At 55.7% G+C, this 24845-nt stretch overlaps 1 protein-coding gene across 2 annotated transcripts; it reads right to left on the bottom strand.

Annotated features, from left to right (window-relative positions):
* Positions 1–69: 69 nt before the first annotated feature.
* On the bottom strand, positions 70–24276 carry PLEKHM1 (pleckstrin homology and RUN domain containing M1). Of its 2 annotated transcripts, XM_065039791.1 has the most exons (13): positions 24137–24276; positions 22519–22904; positions 18579–18660; positions 17006–17253; positions 13179–13766; positions 11684–12044; positions 9024–9264; positions 7125–8024; positions 4838–4983; positions 3800–3993; positions 3339–3402; positions 2605–2762; positions 70–871 (listed from the first exon to the last, which is right to left on the bottom strand). In XM_065039791.1, the coding sequence occupies exons 3-13, from the start codon at positions 18618–18620 to the stop codon at positions 742–744; spliced, it is 3072 nt and encodes a 1023-aa protein (XP_064895863.1). In that variant the 5' UTR covers positions 18621–18660; positions 22519–22904; positions 24137–24276; the 3' UTR covers positions 70–741. The 2 variants fall into 2 exon arrangements, with proteins under 2 accessions (XP_064895863.1, XP_064895864.1); XM_065039792.1 differs by lacking the exons at positions 22519–22904; positions 24137–24276 and adding an exon at positions 21854–21993.
* Positions 24277–24845: the final 569 nt, after the last annotated feature.

Here is a 24845-nt window from a genome sequence, read left to right as displayed (position 1 = left end):
ATGCAGCTGCAGGCTGGACCTGCGATTCAGCGCCCGATGCAGAGAATCAAACCCTGAATACGCCTTGGCTTGTCATTAAATAAACTTTAATTACTTTTTGCATGGGAAGGGGTGAAAGGAAAATAAAACTTCTCCTGAGGACTAAAAGCAGCAGGCGGGGAGGCGCAGCCCCGCGCATCGCTCCCCTCTCTTCCCAGAGGCCGCGGTGACGGGTGGACTCTCGGAACAGGGGGTGTTCGGGTCCCCCCCGGGGCACACAAGCTCCCTAAAGGCACAAATGTCACTTTGTCCCCTCCCCGTACGGCTGCTGTCACCTCCCCTGGAGCAGACCACCTTGTGCAAAACCCCCACATAAAAAAATACCTTTTTTCAGTAGCAAACATCCTAAAAAACTAGAGTTTTAATCAGTGTCAGTTATCCACGCCCTGGACTGGAAATCCTGATTTACACCCGCTGGGTTTCCACTGGGAGGGCGACTGGGAGTGTCCCCAGTGGCACCGGGTTAGTGTGAGTGGGGGACAGACCCTTCCACCCCCTCTCGCTGGGCAGAGGGTCCCTGGGTGGGACAGGGGCACCCACGGAGGGGCAGCGGCACCCACACCGCATCCCCCAGCACCCTGTCCCCAGGGCCAGGCGCAGGATCAGCCCCTGTGCATGGGGGGTCTCAGCACCTCCCACCGGCCCCTTCCCCTCAGACGAGAAGCCAAGGTCGGTGTCAGGGTCAAGGTCGGTCCCTGGCTGCTACAGGCCCGGCTCCGCGCTGGCCTCCACCTCCAGCCTCCGCTGGTACCTGCGCCGGCGCTCGCAGCGGGGACACGACTTGGCGCCAGCGTGGCAGTCCCGGTGGAAGACGGTTTTGCATTCGCTGCACCTGAAAGAAACCGAGGCAAAACGAAGAAAACAATCTTTAAACAATCAAATAAAACACCTCACCCTGTTGGTAACATCAGAGAGGAGAGAATGAGCTTCTCCCCACCAAACCGGACCTGGGGACGTTTCCTTGTCTTTGTTTCCTCCAATGCTTGCTGAGTAAAGAGCCAAAGCTCCAGCAAGAGGCAGCTCAAGTCAGGCTGGAGATGAGGAGGGAATTGTTGTCCCTGAGGGTGGTGAGAGCCTGGCCCAGGTTGGCCAGAGAGGTGGTAGATGAACCATCCCTGGAGACATCCCAGGCCAGGCTGGACGGGCTCTGAGCAACCTGAGCTGGTGAAGATGTCCCTGCTCATGGCAGGGGGGGCACTGGATGACATCTGAAGGTCCCTCCAACCCAAACGGTTTGATGATTCTAAGCCAAATTTGCTCGCAGGAGCAGTAGCTACTTGAGTGAAACCTCCCGCTGCGGCCAGCTCAGAGCAGAGCGGCAGCGGAAGGAGCCCCGCGGCAGCTGCTGGTGTTTCGCAGAGGAAAGAGAGAGAGCTTGAGGTTTTCAACTTGCAGAGCAGCGGTAGCGCCAGTGCAAAGCAAAGCTGAGACACCAAACCAGGGGAGGTATAGCTGGCACAGCTCAGGACCCCCTGCTCGCCTTCAGACCCCCCTTGAGACCCTGCACGTGGCAGGGACATCGCACAGGGACATCGGGAAGGGGACGGGTGGGTGGGACGGCGTCGCCTTGGTCTCACCCACCCGGGGACCTCCCAGCTCTGGCTCAGCGCCGCAGAAATGTAAACAGGCAGAAGCGATCCCTGGCGCGGGGCCGGCGGGGAGGAGACACCCGCGCTGTGAGGGGCGGGCACGGCGCACCGTGAGTCAACAGGAGAAAAGTCCGTCCTACCAAGGCCCAGCTCATTTTTTTCCCCGGTTGTGAGCCCCCGCCTCGCCGCAGGCAGCAAATGCAGCCCGGCCACATGCCAGCGGGTCGGCCAGGTGATTTCTTAAAATGCCCTTATGTGCAAATAACCTGGGGCACAATCCATATGTGAATATCACCGAATACCTTAATTTTCCACAGGATGAGTGGAGAGGGGAGTGGAGAAACACCCAGCAGGGTGCCAGGAAGGGACCGTGACACAGAATCATTTTGCTTGGAAAAGACCCTCAGGATCATGGAGTCCAACCATTACCCAGCTCCAGCACTGCCCCATGTCCTGAGAACCTCATGTCCGTCTGTCCAGCCCTCCAGGGATGGTGACTCCAGCACTGCCCTGGGCAGCCTGTTCCAATGCCCCACAGCCCTTTGGGGAAGAAATTGTTCCCAGATCCAACCTCAACCTCCCCTGGCGCAACTTGAGGCCGCTTCCTCTGCTCCTGGCGCTTGTTCCTGGGGAGCAGAGCCCGACCCCCCTGGCTCCAAGCTCCTTTCAGGCAGTTCAGAGATCAGAAGGTCTCCCCTCAGCTCCTGTTCTCCAGCTGAACCCCCCAGGTCCCTCAGCCGCTCCATCACACTTGTGCTCCAGCCCCTCACCAGCTCCGTTCCCTTCTCTCCACTCGCTCCAGCACCTCAAGGCCTTTCTTGTTGCAAGGGGCACAAAACTGACCCCAGGACTCAAGGTTTGGCCTCCCCAGTGGCCACCACAGGGCGATGGGCTCATAGCAAGGTCATGGTCAATGTGCAAAGCCACCTCGCTTGGTGACATCGCAGCAGCGGGACGTGACGGAGCTGTCGCTCACCTGGCGGTGGTGTCAAACTCGAAGGGAAAAATGATGTCGCTGCTGTTGCAGATCTGGCAGATGAAGCCTCGCTGGGTGCAGAGGTCGCAGTTGTAGACGTGGTGGGACGCGAACTGGAGCAGGGACTGCAGGAATGTCTCGAAGACGCCGTCGGCAATCTGCGGGGTTAGAGGGACGTCAGGCAGGTGCTAAGCCCATCTCCTGATGGGTTTGCACCGTGTAAAATCCACGTTACACCTGTGCTTTGTGCTGCCACATGAACTCAAGGTTGTCCTCCAAAAAACACCCACTCCCCACGTGTCTGGGTCACAACGGGACCCCAGAGAGCACCAGCACCCACAACCTGCTGGGACGGGGCTCCTGGATCTGGAATCGAGGTGAAATCCAGCCACCCATCACCTCCAACGTTACTTGTAATAGATAAAGAGTTTGTACAGAGACAAATGAGCAGCGCTCCTGGCTTAAATTGAGGGGAAAATTTATCTTGCATAATCTCCATCATTCTCGGAGGGTACAGGCCTGTGCCAATTATTTGTGCAAATTCAAATAAAGGGAATTTATTTGCCTTGAAGCTGATGCGCAAGCTTGCAGAGTGCACGTGATGGACGGGCACAAGGTGAAATGAAAACAAAACTGTTGGAGGGCTCCTGCTGAGGAAGCGCCACGCTCGACAGGCGTCTCCCCAGACAGAAACGCGCGTGTTTTCATCAGCAAAACCCACAAGAAGCTCTCACCTGCCTCAGATCAGCGACGCTGTATTTGTGGGGACACTCCAGGAGGTAGTGCCTGTGATCGAGCCTGCAAAGAAGCACAGAGAGGAAGGTGCTTAACGATTTCCACCACATCCCCAACCACTCCGGAGCAAGGAGGAGCCTGGATGATGAAGAAAATCGGTGCAAACTTGATTTTTGCATTGTGTCGCACACCCCAAATCCTGCCGCTGGAAACGGCGCGAGAGCATTTCAAAGCGGGGGAAAGAGAAAATAATACATCTCTCATCTGTTTTCCCAGGTGTTTCCTGTCCAGCCAGCAGTGCCTCGGGCAGGAAGGTGTTTCCTGAGCCACATCTCAAACAGCAGATGACACGGAGCTAAAAACCAGCCCACGCCTTGGCAGCACCACTCCCAAGGCGAGCGTGAGGAGGACCAGGGGGCCACCGGGGTGCAAACACAAGGGTCATGTCACCCCAACTCACCGCTTGCTCAGCTCCTTCAGGGCACCGCTGCGGCACATGACGAGATAATCTCCCAGCAGCTTCAGCTGTTCCCTGCTCCGGCGGATCCGTCCCATCCTCTCCACATGGTCGTAGAGGCTCTCGTTGACCAGCTTCAGGTCGATCAGGGGCTGTTTACGGATCTGGGTGAGGAACTTCAAAGCTTGGCGGCAAACCTGGGGTGGGGAGAGGCAAGAGGTGGGCACGGACCCAGGGAGGTGTGGGGAGCACACAGAGAGCTGGAGAAGCTCGAGAAGGGGACGTGAACCCCATGGGGTTCAACAAAGCCAAGCGCAAGGTGCACGTGGGTTGGGGCAACCGCTGGTTTCAATCCGGGCTGGGGATGGAGGGATGGAGAGCAGCTCTGCGGAGAAGGACTTTGGGGCAATGGGGGTGAAAAGCTGGACATGACCCAGCAACGTGTGCTTGCAGCCCAGAAGATCAATCGTACCCTGGGCTGCATCCTCAGCATCGAGATCTGGAGTCAGGACAGACATGGACCTGCTGGAGAGGGGCCAGAGGAGCCACAGGAATGATCCGAGGCTGGAACAGCTCTGCTGGGAGGACAGGCTGAGAGCTGGGGTGTTCAGAAGAGAAGGGGAGACCTCAGTATGGCTTTTTCAGACTTAAAAGGGGCCGATCAGAAAGATGGGGACAGACTTCTGAGCAGGGCCTGTTGCGAAAGGACAAGGGGTGATGGTTTGAAACCAAAGGAAGGAGATTCAGGCTGGCCATGAGGAAGGAATTGTTGTCCCTGAGGGTGGTGAGAGCCTGGCCCAGGTTGGCCAGAGAGGTGGTGGATGAACCATCCCTGGAGACATCCCAGGCCAGGCTGGACGGGGCTCTGAGCACCCTGAGCTGGTGAAGATGTCCCTGCTCATGGCAGGGGGGCACTGGATGACATCTGAAGGTCCCTTCAACCCAAACCATTCTATAATTCTATGATAATTCTGGAATCGTCCAGATGGACCTTCAGGAAGCACAGGGCAGATGCAGGAGCGTCTCCCTGCCCGGACTCACCCCTCGTTTCGCCAGGTCCCAGTTGTGGATGAGGCGCGAGGGAATCACCGTCTCCTCGTCCCGGTGGCAGCTGTCGCAGTAGTAGAGGCCAGAGAAGGCGCAGAGCTTGGCTTTGCCGAGGGAGAAGCCAATCTGCCTGGAGCAGCCTGTGGGGAGGAGGTGATGAGAGGGGACCTGGCACCACCAGGACGGGAGGAAAAGCTTTTGGGAGGGAGGAATGGAAAAGGAAGTCTTTGGAAGCATTTGGGATCAGTTAATGCACTTGCAGGACATTTGGTGAGGGGTCCCAAGTGCCTTCCCTGTGGGTTTAAGGCCACGATGGTCCAACAGGAGCCACTTTATTTTTTCCTCCATAAAAAAATCTGGATTATTCCTGAACCCACTTTAATCCACCAAGTGGTTCAGCTGTTTATTTTGTTTTTAGAAAAAGTGAATTCTGGAATTATCTCAGTGGTTCAGAGAAGAACCTAAACCCCACCTGTCTGCCCCATCACCTCCTCCAGCACATTGTCCCCATTTTCCCTTCACTCAGCCTTACTTTTTCCTGCTGATGACACGGCACCAAACCAGCATCTGCAAGGGATGAAGTCAGGATGGATTAAGCCAAAAAAATCCTTTACTATAGCAATGGGTAACCCAGGAGGAACCAGCTCGGCTTTGCCACCCCATCCTTTGGCCTTTGGGATAGCTGGGGTGCAACCCCAAAAATATTCATGAAGGTCAAGTGTTGCTCTTTGAATTAATAATAATAAAAAAAGCTTTTATTGCTCATTATGCCCTGACACATAAGGAAACTTCTCCTGTTTGAGGCTGGGAGGGAGGTGAAAGCAGTAAGGCAGCCCCTGAAATAAAATTACAAGTACAAACTGGGAATTTGTCATTTTGGTTGGTTGCTTCCATCTATTGGCAGGTGGAAGATGCAGGACAGAGTCCAAACAGAATGGAAAAACATAGGTATAAAAAGAGAGAGAAAATAATAAACCTGCTGGAGGGTACAAGAAATATAATTGAAGTAGGAGAGAAACGTGAAGTTTAATTAACTTCCCAAGGTAAAGAGCAAATTATAACGTGCACGGAGGTCAGCGAGCGCTGTTGTATTTAAACCGGTGTCGCCCCGCGTGCCGAGAGGCATTGGGGAAGGTGAAATGAGTGTGTTGCAGCATCAGCTCGTCACACCCGCTGCGATACTCGCCCTGTGCAGTGCTACCGGAAAAACAGCGTCTGCCCTCGACTGTGTTATCCTGCAGGTTGGTCCATCCAACGTCCCTCTTGGCTTTCAAGCCAAGATCCAGCTGTTTATGCCATAAATATCTTAAACTAGAGCCCAGTAGTGGCCCAGTTGGACTAGTGCTGGGGTAGGATGGGGATTTGGTGTGGGGGTACTCACCCCATGCACAGAGACCCCCCCCTCAAAGATGCTGATTTGGGAGGGGAAGCCCCACCAAGGGGTTTAAGACGGGGAAACAACTGGTCTGCAATGGGGTTGTGGGACTCAGGGCGTCTCGTTAATTGGATGTCACCTCGTTAAGATGAAAGAATGTGACATTGTTCTGGGGTTTGGACATGCCAAGTGCCGGGTCCTGTGCTTGGGTCACAATAACCCCATGAATGCTCCAGGCTGGGGAAGAGCGGCTGGAAAAGGAGCTGGGGGTGTTGGTGACAGTGGCTGAACATGAGCCAGCGTGTGCCCAGGTGGCCAAGAGGCCACAGGATCCTGGCTGGTACCAGCACTGGTGTGGCCAGCAGGCCCAGGGCAGTGACCGTCCCTGTGCTGGGACCTGGGGAGGCCAAACCGCCAATCCTGGGGCAGTTCTGGGCCCCCCATGCCAAGAAAACCCTTGAGGTGCTGGAGCGAGTGGAGAGAAGGGAACGGAGCTGGTGAGGGGCTGGAGCACAAGTGTGATGGAGCGGCTGAGGGACCTGGGGGGTTCAGCTGGAGAACAGGAGCTGAGGGGAGACCTTCTGATCTCTGAACTGCCTGAAAGGAGCTTGGAGCCAGGGGGGTCGGGCTCTGCTCCCCAGGAACAAGCGCCAGGAGCAGAGGAAACGGCCTCAAGTTGCGCCAGGGGAGGCTGAGGTTGGATGTGGGAACAATTTCTTCCCCAAAGGGCTGTGGGGCATTGGAACAGGCTGCCCAGGGCAGTGCTGGAGTCACCATCCCTGGAGGGCTGGACAGACGGACATGAGGTTCCCAGGACATGGGGCAGTGCTGGGGTTGGGGGAACAGTTGGACTCATCTTGAGGGACTTTTCCAACTCAAATGATTCTATGTTATGATTCTCTATACCTGCACAGATGAAGCTCTGCGAGTCCAGCCCCTTCTCCACAGGGATGGCCACCAGGTATTGCAACAAGAAGCCATTTTCCTTCACGATGTTCTTCAGCACTACCTGGGACTGTCCGTCCAAGCTGCCCCCCAGCGTCAGGGCCTCCTCGGCGCTCTCCAGGTAGGACATGAGCACCGCCCGCACCAGCTCCCGCCACGAAGCCGCCTCCTCCGCATTCTCCGCCTGCAGCTTCAGGACGGCTTTGGAGGTGATCACCTTGAAGAACGCGGGTCCCCCAAGGCTCGTGTCTGGAACGATGTCCTGGATGGTCTCTATACCGTAACTGTTGCTTAAAATTTTGTCGTTGTTCCTGACTTTAAAGCACTTTAAAGTTTCCAGAGACAGGGAAAAAATAAAAGGGACCCAGGTTTTGTCTACGTCCACGTATAGAACAGCCTCTTTTATCGCGTCCAGCTCTGGTTCATGAGCTGGAGCCCAGTCCAAGCCGTTCCCAGGTGCGTCGCTGTACTGGGGGAGAGCAGTGGGGTCGCTCTGGACGTCACCACCATCTTCTGAATACTCGAGAGTCTCCCATTCCTCCTCCTCCAGCTGCGGGCGGCACTTGTGCAGCGCCTCGCGGATCCTGTCCAGCCAGTCCTCGGCTTCGTCCCGCGACGGAGCCCGCAGGTACAGCTTCTTCCCCAGGAAAACCAGCTCGAAGCGGCCGTCCGAGTGTGTCAGCGCCAGCGACTCACAGCGCAGCAGGGAGTAGCTCTCCACGCAGATGCGATCCTCGTGGTCCAGGAAGAGCCGCAGCTCCAGCGGCGACAGCTCGCAGGAAAACTCCTTCCAGATCCCCATGGCTCCGCGGCGCTCCAGGCTGCCCAGCTTCAGGAGCCCGCGGAAGGGGTTGGACAGACCTGGGGTAAGAAAGGAGATGTCTCAGTATCATGGAAAAAGTGGGAGTTGGTAGAGGGAGAAAAGCCAACAGCGCAAACAGAGGCATCACGGCTCTGCGAGTCGGTCCTGGTGGATGGTGGGATGGGGCAGGAACTTGGTCTCTCTTGGGCCCCTCAGTTTCAGCAGGACAGGGAACTGCTGGAGAGAGTCCAGCGCAGCCACCAAGATGCTGGAGGGAGTGGAGCATCTCCCGGGTGAGGAAAGGCTGAGGGAGCTGGGGCTCTGGAGCTGGACAAGAGGAGACTGAGGGGGGACTCATTCCTGGGGATCAAGATGGAAAGGGGGAGTGTCAGGAGGATGGAGCCAGGCTCTTCTGGTGACAACCAGGGACAGGACAAGGGGCAATGGGTGCAAACTGGAACACAGGAGGTTCCACTTAGAGATGAGAAGCAACTTGTTCCTGGTGAGGGTGGCAGAGCCTGGCCCAGGCTGCCCAGGGGGGTTGTGGAGTCTCCTTCTGTGCAGACATTCCAACCCGCCTGGACACCTTCCTGTGTAACCTCATCTGGGTGTTCTTGCTCCATGGGGGGATTGCACTGGACGAGCTTTCCAGGTCCCTTCCAACCCCTGACATTCTGTGATCACCTGTCCAGCTGAGTTTGGGTTTTGAGGCTGAGATGGAGCGGGATGGCAGAAAAGAAACGCTTCCCACAGAGCAGACACTGACGTGGGGTCAGCGACACCCCAGCAAACCTCATCTCCTCCTAAAACACTTCCCACCAAAGCCACTGTGGGCTCAGTGACGCCAAGTGATGCAGCCCCGCTGCCTTGTGCCGCTTTTCATGCTGCCATCAGTGATGGCAAATGGCTGCTGTCCAAACAGCCAAAACCTCAAACAGCCCATCATCCAAAACCTCAAACAGCGCATCGCCCAAAATTCCAAAGAGCCCATCGTCCGTCCTCCCAGCCCCTGAGCACCACCCGGTGCAGAAGCCAAACCAGAGCAGGAGAGCTCGTACCCATCTGCCGGCGATGCACAACGCTGAAGCCCTTTTGTTCCCGTTCCGGCGAGGTTTTGGGCTGCCCGCTCTCCGACGACGGCACCGACAGCCTTTCCAAATCCAGGGCGCTGATGAGCCCCGGGGCTGGCCCCTCGCCAGCCCCCTCCGGCCCAAAGCCGTTGACGGTGGCCGTATGTTCACTGCTATCTCCTGGAGAAGGTCTGTAGAAATCATCTTCGGAGATCCAGCTCTTTCTTTTCTGTTAAAAATAAAATAACAAATACATAGGTTATTGAATTTATTGAACACCCTGGGGTGTTCAATGGTGGCCTCTCCATGGGTGCTGCTGCTGTGCAGACCCAGTCCCAGGTGGTAACTCTGGATGTCCCCATGTTGATGTCCCCCGGTCCCTCCCAGCAGGGAACGCTCTGTGGGACTGGGGTTGGGCTCTGCTCCCCAGGAACAAGCGCCAGGAGCAGAGGAAACGGCCTCAAGTTGCGCCAGGGGAGGTTGAGGTTGGATGTGGGAACAATTTCTTCCCCAAAGGGCTGTGGGGCATTGGAACAGGCTGCCCAGGGCAGTGCTGGAGTCACCATCCCTGGAGGGTTGGACAGACAGACATGAGGTTCTCAGGACATGGGGCAGTGCCAGGGCTGGGGAACAGTTGGACTCGATGTTCTTAAAGGTCCTTTCCAACCAAAATTATTCAATATGATTCTAAATTCCAAACCTGATCAGCTCTCTCCCCCTAAAATCATTGAGGAGCTCAGAGGGAGAGCACACACCCCATAGTAACCACAGACAGGATCTTTGGTGCATGAAGTTTTTCTGACAGTCTGGGGAAGGGTATGAGCTCATCCAGAGCAGCATCACCATCCTCGTTCCAGGAAGAACAGACACGAGAAGAAGTTCAGAGAAGATGTCTTGGGATGAAACAGGGACCTGTGGCTTACAAGGAGATGCTACAAACACCAGGCCTGATCCGTACAGCCAAAAAGGCCGAGAAAATATTTGTCTCCCTATATCAGGACGGGATGAGACCCACAAGCAGAAGAAAGCTCGTTAAGCCAAAAGCAAACACGGCTGTTAACTACCCCAAGAGTTTTTCCAGCAACAAGAACAGTGCAAAGATCTGGGACAAGGTCCTTCAACAGACACAGGGAGCAAAACACGACAGTAAAAGGGAGCAGCTTCCCCAGAGCCAGCGCATCCTTCCAGGGCTGCGTCCCCCCCTCGACCACCCTCCCCTGCTTGTATTGTGAACAACAAGCGCAATGACAGCAGAAGAGCCATGACAGAAGCTCACGGGTGGCTTAGAGCTCCCAGCCCAGGAATGCAGGTTGCTCTGTGAGTCATGCGAAAGCACGGAGGGGGGGGAATTTCCTGTTGACACCGTATGTTATACATAGATTAGGTCAAACTGGCCCAGCGCCACGAGGAAGCAACGGAAACGGGATAACTGGGAGCTGAAAGGAGCAGGGAGCAAAAAGAGAAACGGTTTTAGTGGGGTATGAAGGATATCCTGAGCTCGCCAGGATGGAAACGATGGGAACCAGCGTGGAAAAGTCAGTAATAAATTAGGCAGAAGACATGGCTGGTCAAAGCATTTCCTAAAAGCAAAAGCAGGTGGATTATCTCCTCTGTTTATCACCACTGTTTAAACTGGCCTAAGCGCCAGGGAATGCCGTCCTGCCCTGGGAATATTTTTCCCCTGGAAAACTCTTGTTTCTCAACCAGACAACACTTTTCCCTCCTCTCACATGAACAAAGAAAAGTCGCGACTCTCAGGTCGTTTTATCAGTTCGCACACAGCCTAAAGTCAGATTTGTGCAAGAGCGCATCGCTCGCCAGATATCGTTAACAAAACCAAGACCTTCCTGTTGCCGCAGCTCTTGGTGAGGAACACCTGGGGTTTCAAAAGCTTTGGTGCCTCTTTACCAGGAAAATATTTACTTTGACACAATTTCTCAAAGGGTGGCTGCATGGACACAGCTCCAGAGCGCCCAGGAAGGTGGGTGGAGTGGGGAACAGCACTTACACCCACGTTGAGTTTGGAGAAAGTGGGGCCTGCTGGAAGCTGTCACCAGTTTTATTTTCCTTTTCTATTAGATCTGATGTTCAGGAAGTGTAAAAGCAAAGAGATCATGGAATAATCGAATCAGTTTAGTTGGAAGAGACCCTCAGGATCATTGAGTCCAAGCATAACCCACCCCTGGCACTGCCCCATGTCTTGAGAACCTCATGTCCGTCTGTCCAGCCCTCCAGGGATGGTGACTCCAGCACTGCCCTGGGCAGCCTGTTCCAATGCCCCACAGCCCTTTGGGGAAGAAATTGTTCCCACATCCAACCTCAGCCTCCCCTGGCGCAACTTGAGGCCGTTTCCTCTGCTCCTGGCGCTTGTTCCTGGGGAGCAGAGCCCGACCCCCCTGGCTCCAAGCTCCTTTCAGGCAGTTCAGAGATCAGAAGGTCTCCCCTCAGCTCCTGTTCTCCAGCTGAACCCCCCAGGTCCCTCAGCCGCTCCATCACACTTGTGCTCCAGCCCCTCACCAGCTCCGTTCCCTTCTCTCAACTCGCTCCAGCACCTCAAGCTCTTTCTTGTTGCGAGGGGCCCAAAACTGCCCCCAGGATTCGCGGTTTGGCCTCCCTAGTGCTGATAGCGCTCGAGCTGCAGCACCCACCGGACACCCCAGCAGTGGGGACAGGAGATATTCGGCCACGGGGCTGCGCGCCCCTGGTGTCCCCTCGCTGTTGCCAGCCATGCCGCCTCTGCCTGTCTCTCCTCTGCCAGGACCGCCGTGCCGCGGGGCCGAAACCCCGGCTGTGCCGCTGCCTCGCGGTGCCGCGTCCCCGTCCCCTTCGCTGGCTGTCACTGTGTCACCCGTCCGAGCGGTGCTGGGAGGCGGGTGCTGAGGAGGAGCTGTGGGGGCCGGTGCCGGGGGGCAGACGGGTGGTTGTGGGGAGCAGCCCAGCACATTTTGCACCTGCTCTCCCTCTGGGGCATCCAGGCTCAGTTTGGTTTTGCTGAACTCAGACAACACCCTGGAAACAGAAAAATGATTGGTTTGAACACCCAGAACCTATAAAAAACCAAAACAACCCAGTTATTGCAAATTAGAACCACCAAAAAACATGCTCGGTGCCACTGTGTGTCTCCTCAGGGCTAGCAGCGCTTTGCAGCTGCAAAAAACCCTGCGACAAGCAGAAAGATGTGTGATTTGTGCCCTGAGAGGCAGCCGACCCCACTGCAGGCAAGGAGCCTGCCTGCAAAGGATGAGTTTCCTAATTACACATGTAAATGGGGTTTAATTGGCTCCTAATGCAGGGAGGGCGCTGGGAGTTCCCCCCAGCCCCTGGACACGCATCCAGCCACAGACCCTGTGCCAAATTTCCAACGTTCTCATGCCCATTAACGAGCAATTATTAGCGGAGCCCGGCCCGACCAGACGCTGTTCCCATGCCCTGGCGAGGCTGAACTAAGCCCAAGATTAAAATTCAAAACGACGTCTTTCCGTCACGAGTTTAATCCCATCAAGGCGGGTTCTTCCAGGGTTGTCTTAAGATGCAAAATCCCAGAAGGAGGTGACGACGTTATCGATGGGGAGGATCAGACCGCAGCTCTAAACCCTCTTGAAAACCCTTATGGGGAAGAAGGTGCCTCCATCAGCACCCTGCGGTCAGGCTCGTCAGAGCCAGGCTTTAAAGGTGGCAGGGAAAACATGTACCGATTACTCAGAGCTTATATAACCCACTGCAAACCTTTGCGCTGGGTGTTTGGGAGAAATAAATCACGGGGATGACAAACTAACAACCTCCCGGCTCTAAATTATCCACCGAAGCTGCAAATTACAACCCTTTCCTGTGAGCAAACTCGTTTCTGTCCCTCTGCAGAAAGCCCCGGAGCATCCCCCAGCTTATGCCAGGGAGAGGTGACATTCCTGAGAGCGGGGAGCGGCATTTTTTTGACATGTTTGCCCCAGCAAAGAGGACGGACACGCATTTCAGCGGCCAGGAGCTCATTTGTTGTGGCAGCAGAGTCCCAGCGCGCCGCGTTTCAGGGGTAAAAACCAGCTTATTATACCAAAAACGGGAAGAAAACCTTCCTGTTCATAGAGAGAAAATAAAAAAGAGGCCAGGAGAGGGTTAGAAACCCGTTTGATGTGGGAACGGACTCACTCTTGCAGCGACCTGTCCAGGTCCGCGTTGGTGGCCGTGCCCAGGTCGGAGTCGCAGGGATGTGGGGGGACGCTGTCCGAGCCCAAACTGGAGGACAGCTGGGACGAACTGGTGGTGTTGAGGCTCAGCGAGGACGCTGTGAGCTTGGCTTTGCCACCGGCTCTGCCGATGGGGAGGGCGGACGGTCGGATCTCGATCTCGTCCGATTCCGACGACTGGGACGCGGAACCCAGCGACGCTTTCCTGAGCGGTTCGGACGCCGGGGACTCTGGCTGCTCCCAAACGGGACACAGACCTGACAGGGACAGCGGGGTGACCGTCCACTCGTTCAACACGGCGGATTTGTAGGAAAGCTGGAAGGTTAAGGACGTTAAGCCCTGCAGGTAGCTGAGGAGGAACTCGCACTCTTCGGCGTCCAAGAGCAGAGCGGTCGCCTGGTAATACTCGGGCAGGCGGGCCCGGTCCTGCAGCAGCAGCTTTAGGTAACACTCCACCAGCCCATCGTTCAGCGCCAGCCGCAGCCATGCCCGGCACCGCCCCACGTCTGTGTTGATGAAGATGAGCTGTTCCAGCTCCGAGATGGTGTTTCTGGGGGAAAAAATAAAAAAAATAACGGAATAGGATGTGAGCGGCTCCATTTTCAGTCCATCACAGAATCCCAGAGTGTCAGGGGTTGGAAGGGACCTGGAAAGCTCATCCAGTGCAATCCCCCCATGGAGCAGGAACACCCAGATGAGGTTACACAGGAAGGTGTCCAGGCGGGTTGGAATGTCTGCACAGAAGGAGACTCCACAACCCCCCTGGGCAGCCTGGGCCAGGCTCTGCCACCCTCACCATGAAGAAGTTTCTTCTCACATTTAAGTGGAACCTCCTGTGTTCCAGTTTGCACCCATTGCCCCTTGTCCTGTCACTGGTTGTCACCAGAAGAGCCTGGCTCCATCCTCCTGACACTCCCCCTTTCCATCTTGATCCCCAGGAATGAGTCCCCCCTCAGTCTCCTCTTGTCCAGCTCCAGAGCCCCAGCTCCCTCAGCCTTTCCTCACACGGGAGATGCTCCACTCCCTTCAGCATCTTGGTGGCTGCGCTGGACTCTCTCCAGCAGTTCCCTGTCCAGCTGGAACTGAGGGGCCACAGCTGGACACAATATTCCAGGTGTGGTCTCCCCAGGGCAGAGCAGAGGGGCAGGAGAACCTCTCTGACCTACTGACCACCCCCTTCTAACCCACCCCAGGTACCATTGGCTTCCTGGCCACAAGGGCCAGTGCTGGCTCATGGTCACCCTGCTGTCCCCAGGACCCCCAGGTCCCTTTCCCCTACACTGCTCTCTAATAGGTCATTCCCCAACTTACACTGGAACCTGGGGTTGTTCCTGCCCAGATGCAACACTCTGCACTTCCCCTTGTTCTATTTCATTACATTTTCCCTGCCCAACTCTCCAGCCTGTCCAGGTCTCTGATGGCAGCACAGCTTCCAGTGTCACCCACTCCTCCCAGCTTGGTGTCATTTGCAAACTTGCTGACAGTCACTCTATTCCCTCATCCAGGTTGCTGATGAATATATTGAATAATATAGGTCCCAGTACTGATCCTTGAGGGACTCCACTAGATACAGGCCTCACGGGGGCAGATTTTCCATCATGAAGTGCTGCGAGTTGGGTCAAAAATGGCTGTGGGAAATGTCTTTTCTCCATGGAAAAATGTGGTTTGTCATGGAGAAAAAAGAGCTCCTAAATGCCCCAAAGATAAATATATGGATAATGACCTCAGGTCATCTCATCTCTCTGGCTGGAGGCGTAGATGGGGTTCTCAGGACATGGGGCTGCCAGTGGTGGGGGAACAGGTGGACTTGATGATCTTGAGGGGCTTTTCCAACCAGGTTCTTGGGGACCTGGCTTAGTGGAGGCTTAGTGGTGTCAGGCTAATGGTTGGACCTGATGATCTTAAAGGTCTTTTCCAACCAAAACCATGCTCTGATTTTCCCTCTGATATCCCAGGCATCGCTCACCCTGGACCACGGACACAGGGGGGGAAATTCCCGCTGTCCCCACACGGGGCCACGCTCGGGCTGGATGCTCCTTGGTGACAAATGTGTGGCTAAATCCTCGCTTCACAGTTTAAAATCAGCCAAAACACAGTGAAAACTGCTACGGCAGCCCAAAAACTAAAAGATGGGGTGAGGTTGAGCTCCTCAAGAAGTCTCAGCTTCCTGATTTCAAGTGTTCTGCCCCAAAAGCCAAGAGCGACCCCACGCTCCCTAATCCTCCCTGGATCCAGCACCCCAGACGCTACAAACACAGAGTGGAAGTTTTGTTAACTATTTTTTAATCTGTCTCTCAAAACAGAAGCAAAAAAACCTTCAAAGGGCATAAAAATATCCCCCGTAGCGTGTGGAAGAGCTATTTTCATCTGCTCTTTCATCACTGAAGAGCTGGTGATGGAGCTGGTTTTCAAAACTGTTTCTGAGGGTTGTTATTTAGCGTGGGAGGACTCTGCGTGGGGAGCGGCGCAGAAAAGCCCCAGAAATAATGATTCTTACCCAGGCCAGACCTCCGCAAAGCTTGTAGTGATGATGCTCATACTGGTTGGGACATGGGGAAACTGAGGCAAAGAATCCCCAGGTCAGGAGAGACAGCAAAGCCACCGCTGCCATAGGGCAGCCGGTCACCAGGAGGACACGGAATCCTCATATACCCCCAAAAATAAATAAAAAAGGGCTGTACCCTAAGCTGGCAGCAGCATTTGATTCCTTAACAGTTTGGAGACATTGGTTTGCACCTAAGTGGCACTTGACGTCTCGCACATGGGGTGAATTATCCTTCCATCCAGCCGTCGTTTTGGTCACCGTTCCTGTCTGATATTGCTATCTGATCTCATATCTAGGCGATACCTATCCATCCAATATCTACCCACCCGATACCTATCCATCCGATATCCACCCATCTATCTATCCATCCGATACCCACCCATCTATCTATCCATCCGATACCCACCCATCTATCTATCCATCCGATACCCACCCATCTATCTATCCATCCGATACCCACCCATCTATCTATCCATCCGATACCCACCCATCTATCTATCCATCCGATACCCACCCATCTATCTATCCATCCGATACCCACCCATCTTTCTATCCATCCGATACCCACCCATCTTTCTATCCATCCGATACCCACCCATCTATCTATCCATCCGATACCCACCCATCTATCTATCCATCCGATACCCACCCATCTATCTATCCATCCGATACCCACCCATCTATCTATCCATCCGATACCCACCCATCTATCTATCCATCCGATACCCACCCATCTTTCTATCCATCCGATACCCACCCATCTTTCTATCCATCCGATATCTACCTACCTATCTGATATCTACCTATCTATCTGATATCTATCTATCTGATCTCTACCTGGTATCTGTCACTACCTGAAAGGAGCTTGGAGCCAGGGGGGGTCGGGCTCTGCTCCCCAGGAACAAGCGCCAGGAGCAGAGGAAACGGCCTCAAGTTGCACCAGGGGAGGTTGAGGTTGGATCTGGGAACAATTTCTTCCCCAAAGGGCTGTGGGGCATTGGAACAGGCTGCCCAGGGCAGTGCTGGAGTCACCATCCCTGAAGGGTTGGACAGACGGACATGAGGTTCTCAGGACATGGGGCAGTGCCAGGGCTGGGGGAACGGTTGGGCTCGATGTTCTTAAAGGTCCTTTCCAACCAAAACGATTCTATGATTCTCCAATTCCCTGAATTCTGCCGCTTTTGCGCCAACAATGGGATAAACCTGTGCATGCAAACGCCTTTTACGCAGCGCCGGTCACTCACCGATGGGTGATGCTCTTCAGCAGCCCCCAGAAAACCGGCTGGGGAAGGGGTCCCCGTCCCCCTGTTTTCTTCCCTTTCCCGCCGCTCTCGGCCTTGATGTGTTTTGCCTTCAGCCCGTGCACGAACGCGGCTTCCAGGGCGCTGCACAGCGCGTTGGCGTCGCCGTCGTCGCTGGTGACCGCGGCGTCGGAGCTGGCGTACCGCTTCTGCAGCGCCTTCACGGCCCGCACCAGCTGCTTCTTGATCAGCTGCAGGGCAGGAGGGACACGCTTGGGTCATTAAAAACATAGGGAAATACAAATATCGGGAAATATTTCATCTAAAAGGGCTCATAAAACCCTGATGCTCATCCAGAGCAAGCACCGCCGGATTCCTGCGTCATCCATGGGATGAACCGGTCAAGCCGGGGACTCATGCTATTGGCATCCCAGTTCACCTGGCTACTTGTTTTATTTAAAAATAAGCTATTTATGCAATTTTAGCGCATGTTTCAGAGCCCACTGGCTTGTTGAGGGTGCTTTTCGAGAGCCTGCAGACACTGAAGACGATAGGGAGACACAAAAATGAGGGGAACAAGTAGGATTAAACAAGCACGAGTGAGAAACGAGGATCTGAAAGGAGGTAACATGTAATTAGGGCTGCGATACCGCTTGAACTCATGCAGATCAGGCCGAGCAGCGTGTGATCCACTAACGAGTCCCAGGGCAGAAATCAAAGCCATCGATCTCACTCGTCTGTGTTTTTAACCCACCGGCGCCGCTGGGATGAGCCACCTCCAAAAAAAGATGGTTTGGGATGGACATTTGGGGTGTAGTGGCTGCTTTGAAGCTGGAAGATGGGAATTTGCCCCTCTGGCAGTTTGCCTCCCTCTTTCTCACACCAGTGAAAGAGCAAATCCAGTGAATTTAACAATTTTACGCCGGTGGAGAGGGGTTTTATTCCAGCACAGCTGAGCCCGGATGTCTCAATCAAACCTGACTGAAAATGAAGGTCGCACTTCCCAAGAGGCATTTGGCAAACGCTGCAGATTCAGCCGGGAACCCCTCAAACAAGTCACGTTTCGGTTTCAATCCCGCAGCTGAACAGCAGCAGTCGCTGCCACCGGGACAATGACTCAAAGCCAGATTAAATTTCCAGCTCAGGATTAAAGAGCGCGAACGATTTTGTCAGTCGCGCGTGAATTCATTCTGCCGTGGGATGAATTAAAACACCCGGCTTGAAGTGCTGGGTTTAAACTTGGCTGGTTAAACATGTTTAGGCTCCCAAAACGGGGGAAAAAAGCACAAATAGAGAGCAGGAATGATCCTTCGCTTGTATTGGGGTCTGATGCCCCGTGTGGGGTTTGGCCACAAGGGACGAAGCCCACAGTAAAGTCTGGTGGGATTTAACTCAGGGTCACCCCTTTTGATTTAATCCCCCCACACCAGACAAACCATCACAGATCCTCTTTGCCAGAACCATATAAACCACCCCCATCCCAGCTAGGAGCGCCACCAAGTCCTGCCACATCTCCATTGGTAACTGGAGCATCACTGGGGGGTAACTGGAGCTATTTGGGGGGTGTCTCGCTCACCTGGATGGCTTCCTTGGGGTCACCGGTGTGGCTCGAATGCATCTCGGCTGCCGCCGCTCCCCGTGCTGCCTTCACATATCACCTTTGGGACAAGGAGGAGGAGCAGGTCTGAGCACCCGTTTGGTTCCCAAGCGCCAGGGGAGCACCCGGTGTCACGGATCCTGCACCGGGACGTTGTGCAAGAGCTCATGGTCGGGACCGAGCCCGGCGCAACGTGCTGCGTTTGTGGGGACCGGGAGAGTTTCAGGCAAAACAGAGTGTGGCCAAGAGACCGACAGGGAGTAATTAAGCCTTGTGAGAGGGTGTAATTAAGCCTTGCAAACTGCCCGCAGGCAGCACCAGCCCCGGGCGAGACGCCGGGCTGGTTGCACCAGCGGCGATGCTTGCAGGGCCAGGACCGTGTCGCTTCTGTGCCCATGCACCTGCAACAGCCGGCGCCAGCGCAGGCAACCAAACGTGCAGGTTTGGCCAGTGAACCCGAGCAACGGCACCCAAAACTGCATGGATGGCACCCACAGGGTCATGGAGTCCAACTCCAACCCTCTTCCAAGGGGGAGGACATGTCGCCCATGTCACAGAATCATAAAATCATTTTGGTTGGGAAAGACCCTCAGGATCATTGAGTCCAACCATAACCCAACTCCAGCACTAACCCACGTCCTGAGAACCTCATGTCCGTCTGTCCAACCCTCCGGGGATGGTGACTCCAGCACTGCCCTGGGCAGCCTGTTCCAATGCCCCACAGCCCTTTGGGGAAGAAATTGTTCCCAGATCCAACCTCAACCTCCCCAGGCGCAACTTGAGGCCGTTTCCTCTGCTCCTGGCGCTTGTTCCTGGGGAGCAGAGCCCGACCCCCCCTGGCTCTAAGCTCCTTTCAGGCAGTCCAGAGATCAGAAGGTCTCCTCATGCTGGGAAACCCCGGTAGAACCGGAGCCGAAGGGGCAGCAGAAGCTTTGCTGGGGTCATCACAGCCACAACGTTTTGCAGACAACAACAGACCTTTGGCTTCTGAGTTCTGGCCTCCTGCCCTGTTCTTTGGAGCCGTCTGTGCAAACCCAGCTGTGCCCGGGGGCTCCGTCAGCAAAGCACATGGCTGTGAGCAAAACGCCGCTTCCACGGCTCAAACACACTGTGTCCTGGAGCTGAAAAGGGTCCGAGAGACGCTCCAGCACCAGCTGCCGCCCTAAAGCTTCCTCAGGATGCGAGCGGTTGGAAAAGAAATTTATTCCCTCGAGATGGAATCCCTTGTTGTGGCTTTGCCACCCACGTGGAGAAGGACAGAGCGCAGGGTTTGGGGATGGCTGTGGCACACTGGTGTGGCATTGATACTTTGGATTATATTTCCAAGACGACACTAAAATGGCACAGATTTCCCCCAAGCGGAGCTGATGGTCTCAACCGGCCCCTCTCCCTGCACCACAAGCCGGCAGAACATGGTTTGCAGATCAGCTCCTACACATTCATGACCAGTATTGAAGGCAACGGTGGCCCAAATCCAGAGCAGCCCAAATCTGGAGCATCCTGAATCCAGACCAGACCTGGAGCAGCCTGAATCTGGAACATTCAAGACCTGGAGCAGCCTAAACCCAGAGCAGCCCAAATCTGGAGCATCCCAGACCCCCGAGCAGCCTAAATCCAGAACACCTGAAACTCGGAGCATCCCAAATCTGAACCAGCCTAAACCTGGAGCAGCCTTAACCCAAAGCATCCTGAATCCAGAGCATTCCAGACCTGAAGCAGCCAAAACCTGGAGCATCTCAAATCTGGAACACCCCAGACCCAGAGCAACTTGAATCTAGAGCAGGTGAAACCCAGAGCATCCCAAATCTGAACCAGCCTAAACCTGGAGCAGTCTAAACACAGAGCATCCCGAATCCAGAGCAGCCCAGACCTGAACCAGCCTAAAACTGGAGCAGCCCAAATCTTGAACATCGCAGACCCGGAGCAGCTTGAACCTGGAAGATCTCAGACCTGGAGCATCCCAGACGTGAAGCAGCTTAAACCCAGAGCATCCCAAACCCAGAGCATCCCAAATCTGAAGTATCCCAGACCCAGAACAGCCTAAACCTGGAGCATCTGAAATCTGGAGCATCCCAGACCTGGAGCAGCCTGAATCCAGAGCATCCTAAACATGGAGGATCCCAGACCCAGAGCAGCCTGAATCCAGAGCATGCCAGACCCAGAGCATCCTGCGCACATCCCTGCTCGGCACAGCAGGTCAAGAGCCCTTTGGGGACAACCCCCGGATCGACCCCGAGTGTTTCCAGAGTTCACAGACCATTTCATACCAAAGCAAACTGGTTTTACCATGACTTGTCATAAGATTTCCTCCCTCCGGGTTGCAACACAGAAACCAGGGAGCACATTATGGGAACATAAACCTCTGGCTCAAAGGCTCGAGGTGCTGCTGGGGGATTTGGGGGAGCGAGGGGACACTTAAGAGACAGGAGCACAGTCCCCATCTCTGCCCGGGTTCAGGCAGCATCAGGCTCCTTGGGGCTCTGTCCCATTCCCTGTCACCTCCTCCACACACCCCAAAACAAGCATCACATCCCACCCACGACAAATCTGGGGTGCAGGAGCTGGGGACAGAGACCCAAGCGGGGGAGGAACGCTAGGGGTACATGGTGGCATTTCAGGGTGGGTGTTCCAGCTCCAGGACTGTACCCACTGCCCGTGCTCTCTGTGTCAGTCACCCCGGTGTCCCCAGGCCGGTCACAAAGGTGACAGCGGTGTTTTCACAAAGACCTCAACCGGGTTTTACTAGATCAGTGGAATTCCTCCCAAAACCAGCATCGCGGGTGGGTGAGGCGCTGAGGGCACCCACCGCCTCCACCATGGGACTCTCCGCTCCCACTGAGACCAGTCCGACCAGTTTGCCCCAGCAGCGCTTCTGCTGGGACAGTGTTTTCCTGAATAGCAAGCGCGACGAACCGGCTCCAATGCGGGTTCCACCAAACACGAATCTCCGGAGAAACGCGGGGAAACGGAACCAGCAGCGCCAGTGCCAGGTGAGGCGGCTCCAGAAAGAACCAGATCCTGGAAAATCACGGCTGTTCCTTGTCATCTTGAAAGGATAAGAGACAGGATGGATGTGCAAACGCAGAGAAAAGCACATCAACAGCAGGAAAAATAACCTAAAATATCAAACCCACATTGTTTCCCAGCATTCAGCACCCCGGGGGCGACGCAGGCAGAGCGCAACAGAGCGAAACAAAGACAATAAAACAAGTGAGAAAGAAAAACAGCCAGTGAGTTGGCGCGGTTAAACCTACCGAGGAAGAGTCGCTGGCGCGAGAGCTGAGCTGTTTATTTATCAAAGTGCTGCGGAACAGCCCAGCTCTTTGGGAACAGCTTGTTCGAATTGAGCCTCGAGAGGCACAGACCCTGTCCCAGCGCTCGGCTCTTGGGTCTCTCAAAGCAGCGACGCTCCCCGAGTTATAAATAAACAGCAGCTCGAGCGCCGGCGCTTCGTGGACGGAAAACAACAGCCCGGGACGGCGGCGCGAGCGGTGACTCAAGGCTGGGACGCGGAGCCCGTCATTTTCCAAGCACGAGGGCTGTACCTGTCACCGCGGGGACACGGGGCTGTGACGGGACCGTGTGTCTCAGGGCCGGTGCGGGGACAACCTGTGAGCACCCAGCCAGGCTTAAAACACAAGCCGAGCTCAAGCGGAGGCAGCTGGGGAGTCAAAAAAGCAGCTGGCAGGATAAAACCCCTCGGAGTTATTTTGGCAAGTGTAATTTGGCAATAAGATTGTTAGGAAATACTTCTCGGGGGCATCGCGTGAATGATGGGGAGCATTGCGTAAGGGACGGGGACAACGCGCCACCCTCTTCCGTGTGGAAACGTTCTCATTTTGGTTGGAAAAGACCCTCAAGATCGAGTCCAACCGTAACCCAACCCGCGTCCCTGAGAACTTCGTCTGCGCTGACAAACCTGCTGCTGGATGGAGATGAGTCGCCGCTGAAACCCTCCAGGACCCAAACAGGAGGCCCGGGAGCCACCGAGCTCCCACGTTGATGGCCCAAATGTTTCTTAAACACTTAAAAACCGCCAATTTCTTTCAGCCCGCTGCCTGTCCTGCACCAAGCTGCGGTTCGCAGGTGAAGCCGGGGTTGGTTGTTCCCGGCGTCGCGGCCGACGGAGCCACCGTGCAACGGCAAAGTGTGAAACCCCCAGTGCGTGCGGCAAAACAATCCCGTATTTACACTCCTGAATTTGGTGTCACTTCGGATTCCCGGCGCTGGAGGTTCCCGGGTGACTCGGTGGGCAGGTGACGCAGGCCAGGTGACACATCCATCGACGGGGGGAACTGGGGGGCACTGGAATTAAGACAAGAAGAAATTGGCTTTTACAACTCTACGTTTTCCACTGGACACACAAATTTCCCAGGGTTGTTTGGAGCCGCTTGTTTTAGTCGAGAAAATGTCATTTATAGGGAAAATAACACCTGATAAATTGGAGAAAACTGTAAGGACCCTGCGTGTGCTGGGATGTTGGCAGCGGGGGGTGGATTGAGGACCAGACACCTGTGACCCCCCCATGGGAGAGAGCGGGTCTGACCCCCAGCGTGGGGGGGCCAAGGCCAAGGGCAGCAATGCCCACGCGGTGGGGATGGCGTGGGGGTCACAGTGGCAGATCTGGGGCGGACTGAGGTTGTGGGGGGGTTGGGTGGGGATGGACAAGCCCCTGCCCCCCCTCCTCGCTGGGTGGTGCAGGCAGAGCCCTTATTTGGGGTGCGCGGGGGGCACCCCTTGTTTGCACCACCCTGCATCCGCTGTCTGTACCCCATGAACTGCATCACCCAGCACCCCATGGACCCCCCCACCCTGCACTCTCTGACCCCCCAATCAACCTGCACCCCTTATCTGCACCCCCTTTCTAACCCCCCATCACCCTGCACCCCATCTGCAGCCCTTATCTGCTCCCTATGAACCCCAGTACCCCATGGACCCCCCCACCCTGCACTCTCTGACCCCCCAATCAACCTGCACCCCTTATCTGCACCCCCTTTCTAACCCCCCATCACCCTGCACCCCATCTGCAGCCCTTATCTGCTCCCTATGAACCCCAGTACCCCATGGACCCCCCCACCCTGCACTCTCTGACCCCCCAATCAACCTGCACCCCTTATCTGCACCCCCTTTCTAACCCCCCATCACCCTGCACCCCATCTGCAGCCCTTATCTGCTCCCTATGAACCACAGTACCCCATGGGCCCCCTGCCCCCCCTTTCTGACGCCCCCATCACCCCATCTGCACCCCCCGCCTTGCACCCCATGAACTCCAGCACCCCATGGACTCTCCCACCCTGCACCCCCAGCCCTCCCATCACCCTGCATCCCCCATTTGAACCCCACCCACCCTGCACCCTCCGCCCCCCCACCACCCCGTACCCCCTGTTTGAAGCTCCCCCACCCTCTCACACCCCCCCGCACCCCCTTTCTGACCGCCCCAGCACCCCCAGCACCCCCTGCCCGTGCACTCTGACCCCGCACCCCCCGTTCCTGTGTCCCCCCCCCCCCCCGTGTCCCCCTGTCCCCCCCCCGCTCACCGGCTCCGCGTCTCCGCTCGGGGAACCCGGAAGTACCGGCCTTGCCGGGAGCGCGCACGCCCCGCCCCTCCTGGCGTCAGCGCGCAGCGGGGCGGGATAGAGGGGCCACGCCCACCCGGGCAGGGGGCGTGGCCAAAGGGCCGGGAAAGGCCGCGCGCGTGTGCGCGTGCCCACAAACACGTGCGCACCCTTGCACAAGCGGACACGTGCACGTGCACACACACACACACACACGCGCACACACACAAACACGTGCACACACGTGCACACACGTGGACATGTGGTAATGCACATGTGCGTGCACACACATGCACAAACGTGCATGTGCATACACATACATCTGCACACATTTACATGCAGTCATGCATTTGCACGCATGGACGTGCACGCATGGACACACATGGACGCACACGGATGCACATGGATGCACACATGCACACGTGCCCCTGTGCACACATAGACATGCACACAGAAGGCCACACATTTACACACAGAAGCACGCGTGTGCACGTGCAGTCACAAACATGCACACGTGCACACTCACACACATACACCCATGTGCATGCACATGGACACACATGCACACACACGTGCACATACATGCAAGCACATGCGCACACATTCACATGCAGTCATGCATGTGCACACGTGTATGCACACGCATACATATACACACATGCACACTCACGTGCACATACATGCAAGCACA

This window comes from Columba livia, chromosome 23, assembly GCF_036013475.1.
Source record: "Columba livia isolate bColLiv1 breed racing homer chromosome 23, bColLiv1.pat.W.v2, whole genome shotgun sequence".
Taxonomy (NCBI): domain Eukaryota; kingdom Metazoa; phylum Chordata; class Aves; order Columbiformes; family Columbidae; genus Columba; species Columba livia.
Note: the sequence above shows the minus strand (reverse complement) of the source record. Positions and strands in the feature narration are given on the sequence as shown.

Excerpts from the sequence above, each read along its gene's own strand:
- PLEKHM1 (XM_065039791.1), bottom strand. The coding sequence starts at position 18,620 with ATGCATTCGAGCCACACCGGTGACCCCAAGGAAGCCATCCAG. Across the intron at positions 8,025-9,023 it reads TGTGCATCGCCGGCAGATGG|GTCTGTCCAACCCCTTCCGC; the intron begins GTACGAGCTCTC and ends TTCTTACCCCAG. Across the intron at positions 2,763-3,338 it reads GCGTCGCTGATCTGAGGCAG|ATTGCCGACGGCGTCTTCGA; the intron begins GTGAGAGCTTCT and ends CTAACCCCGCAG.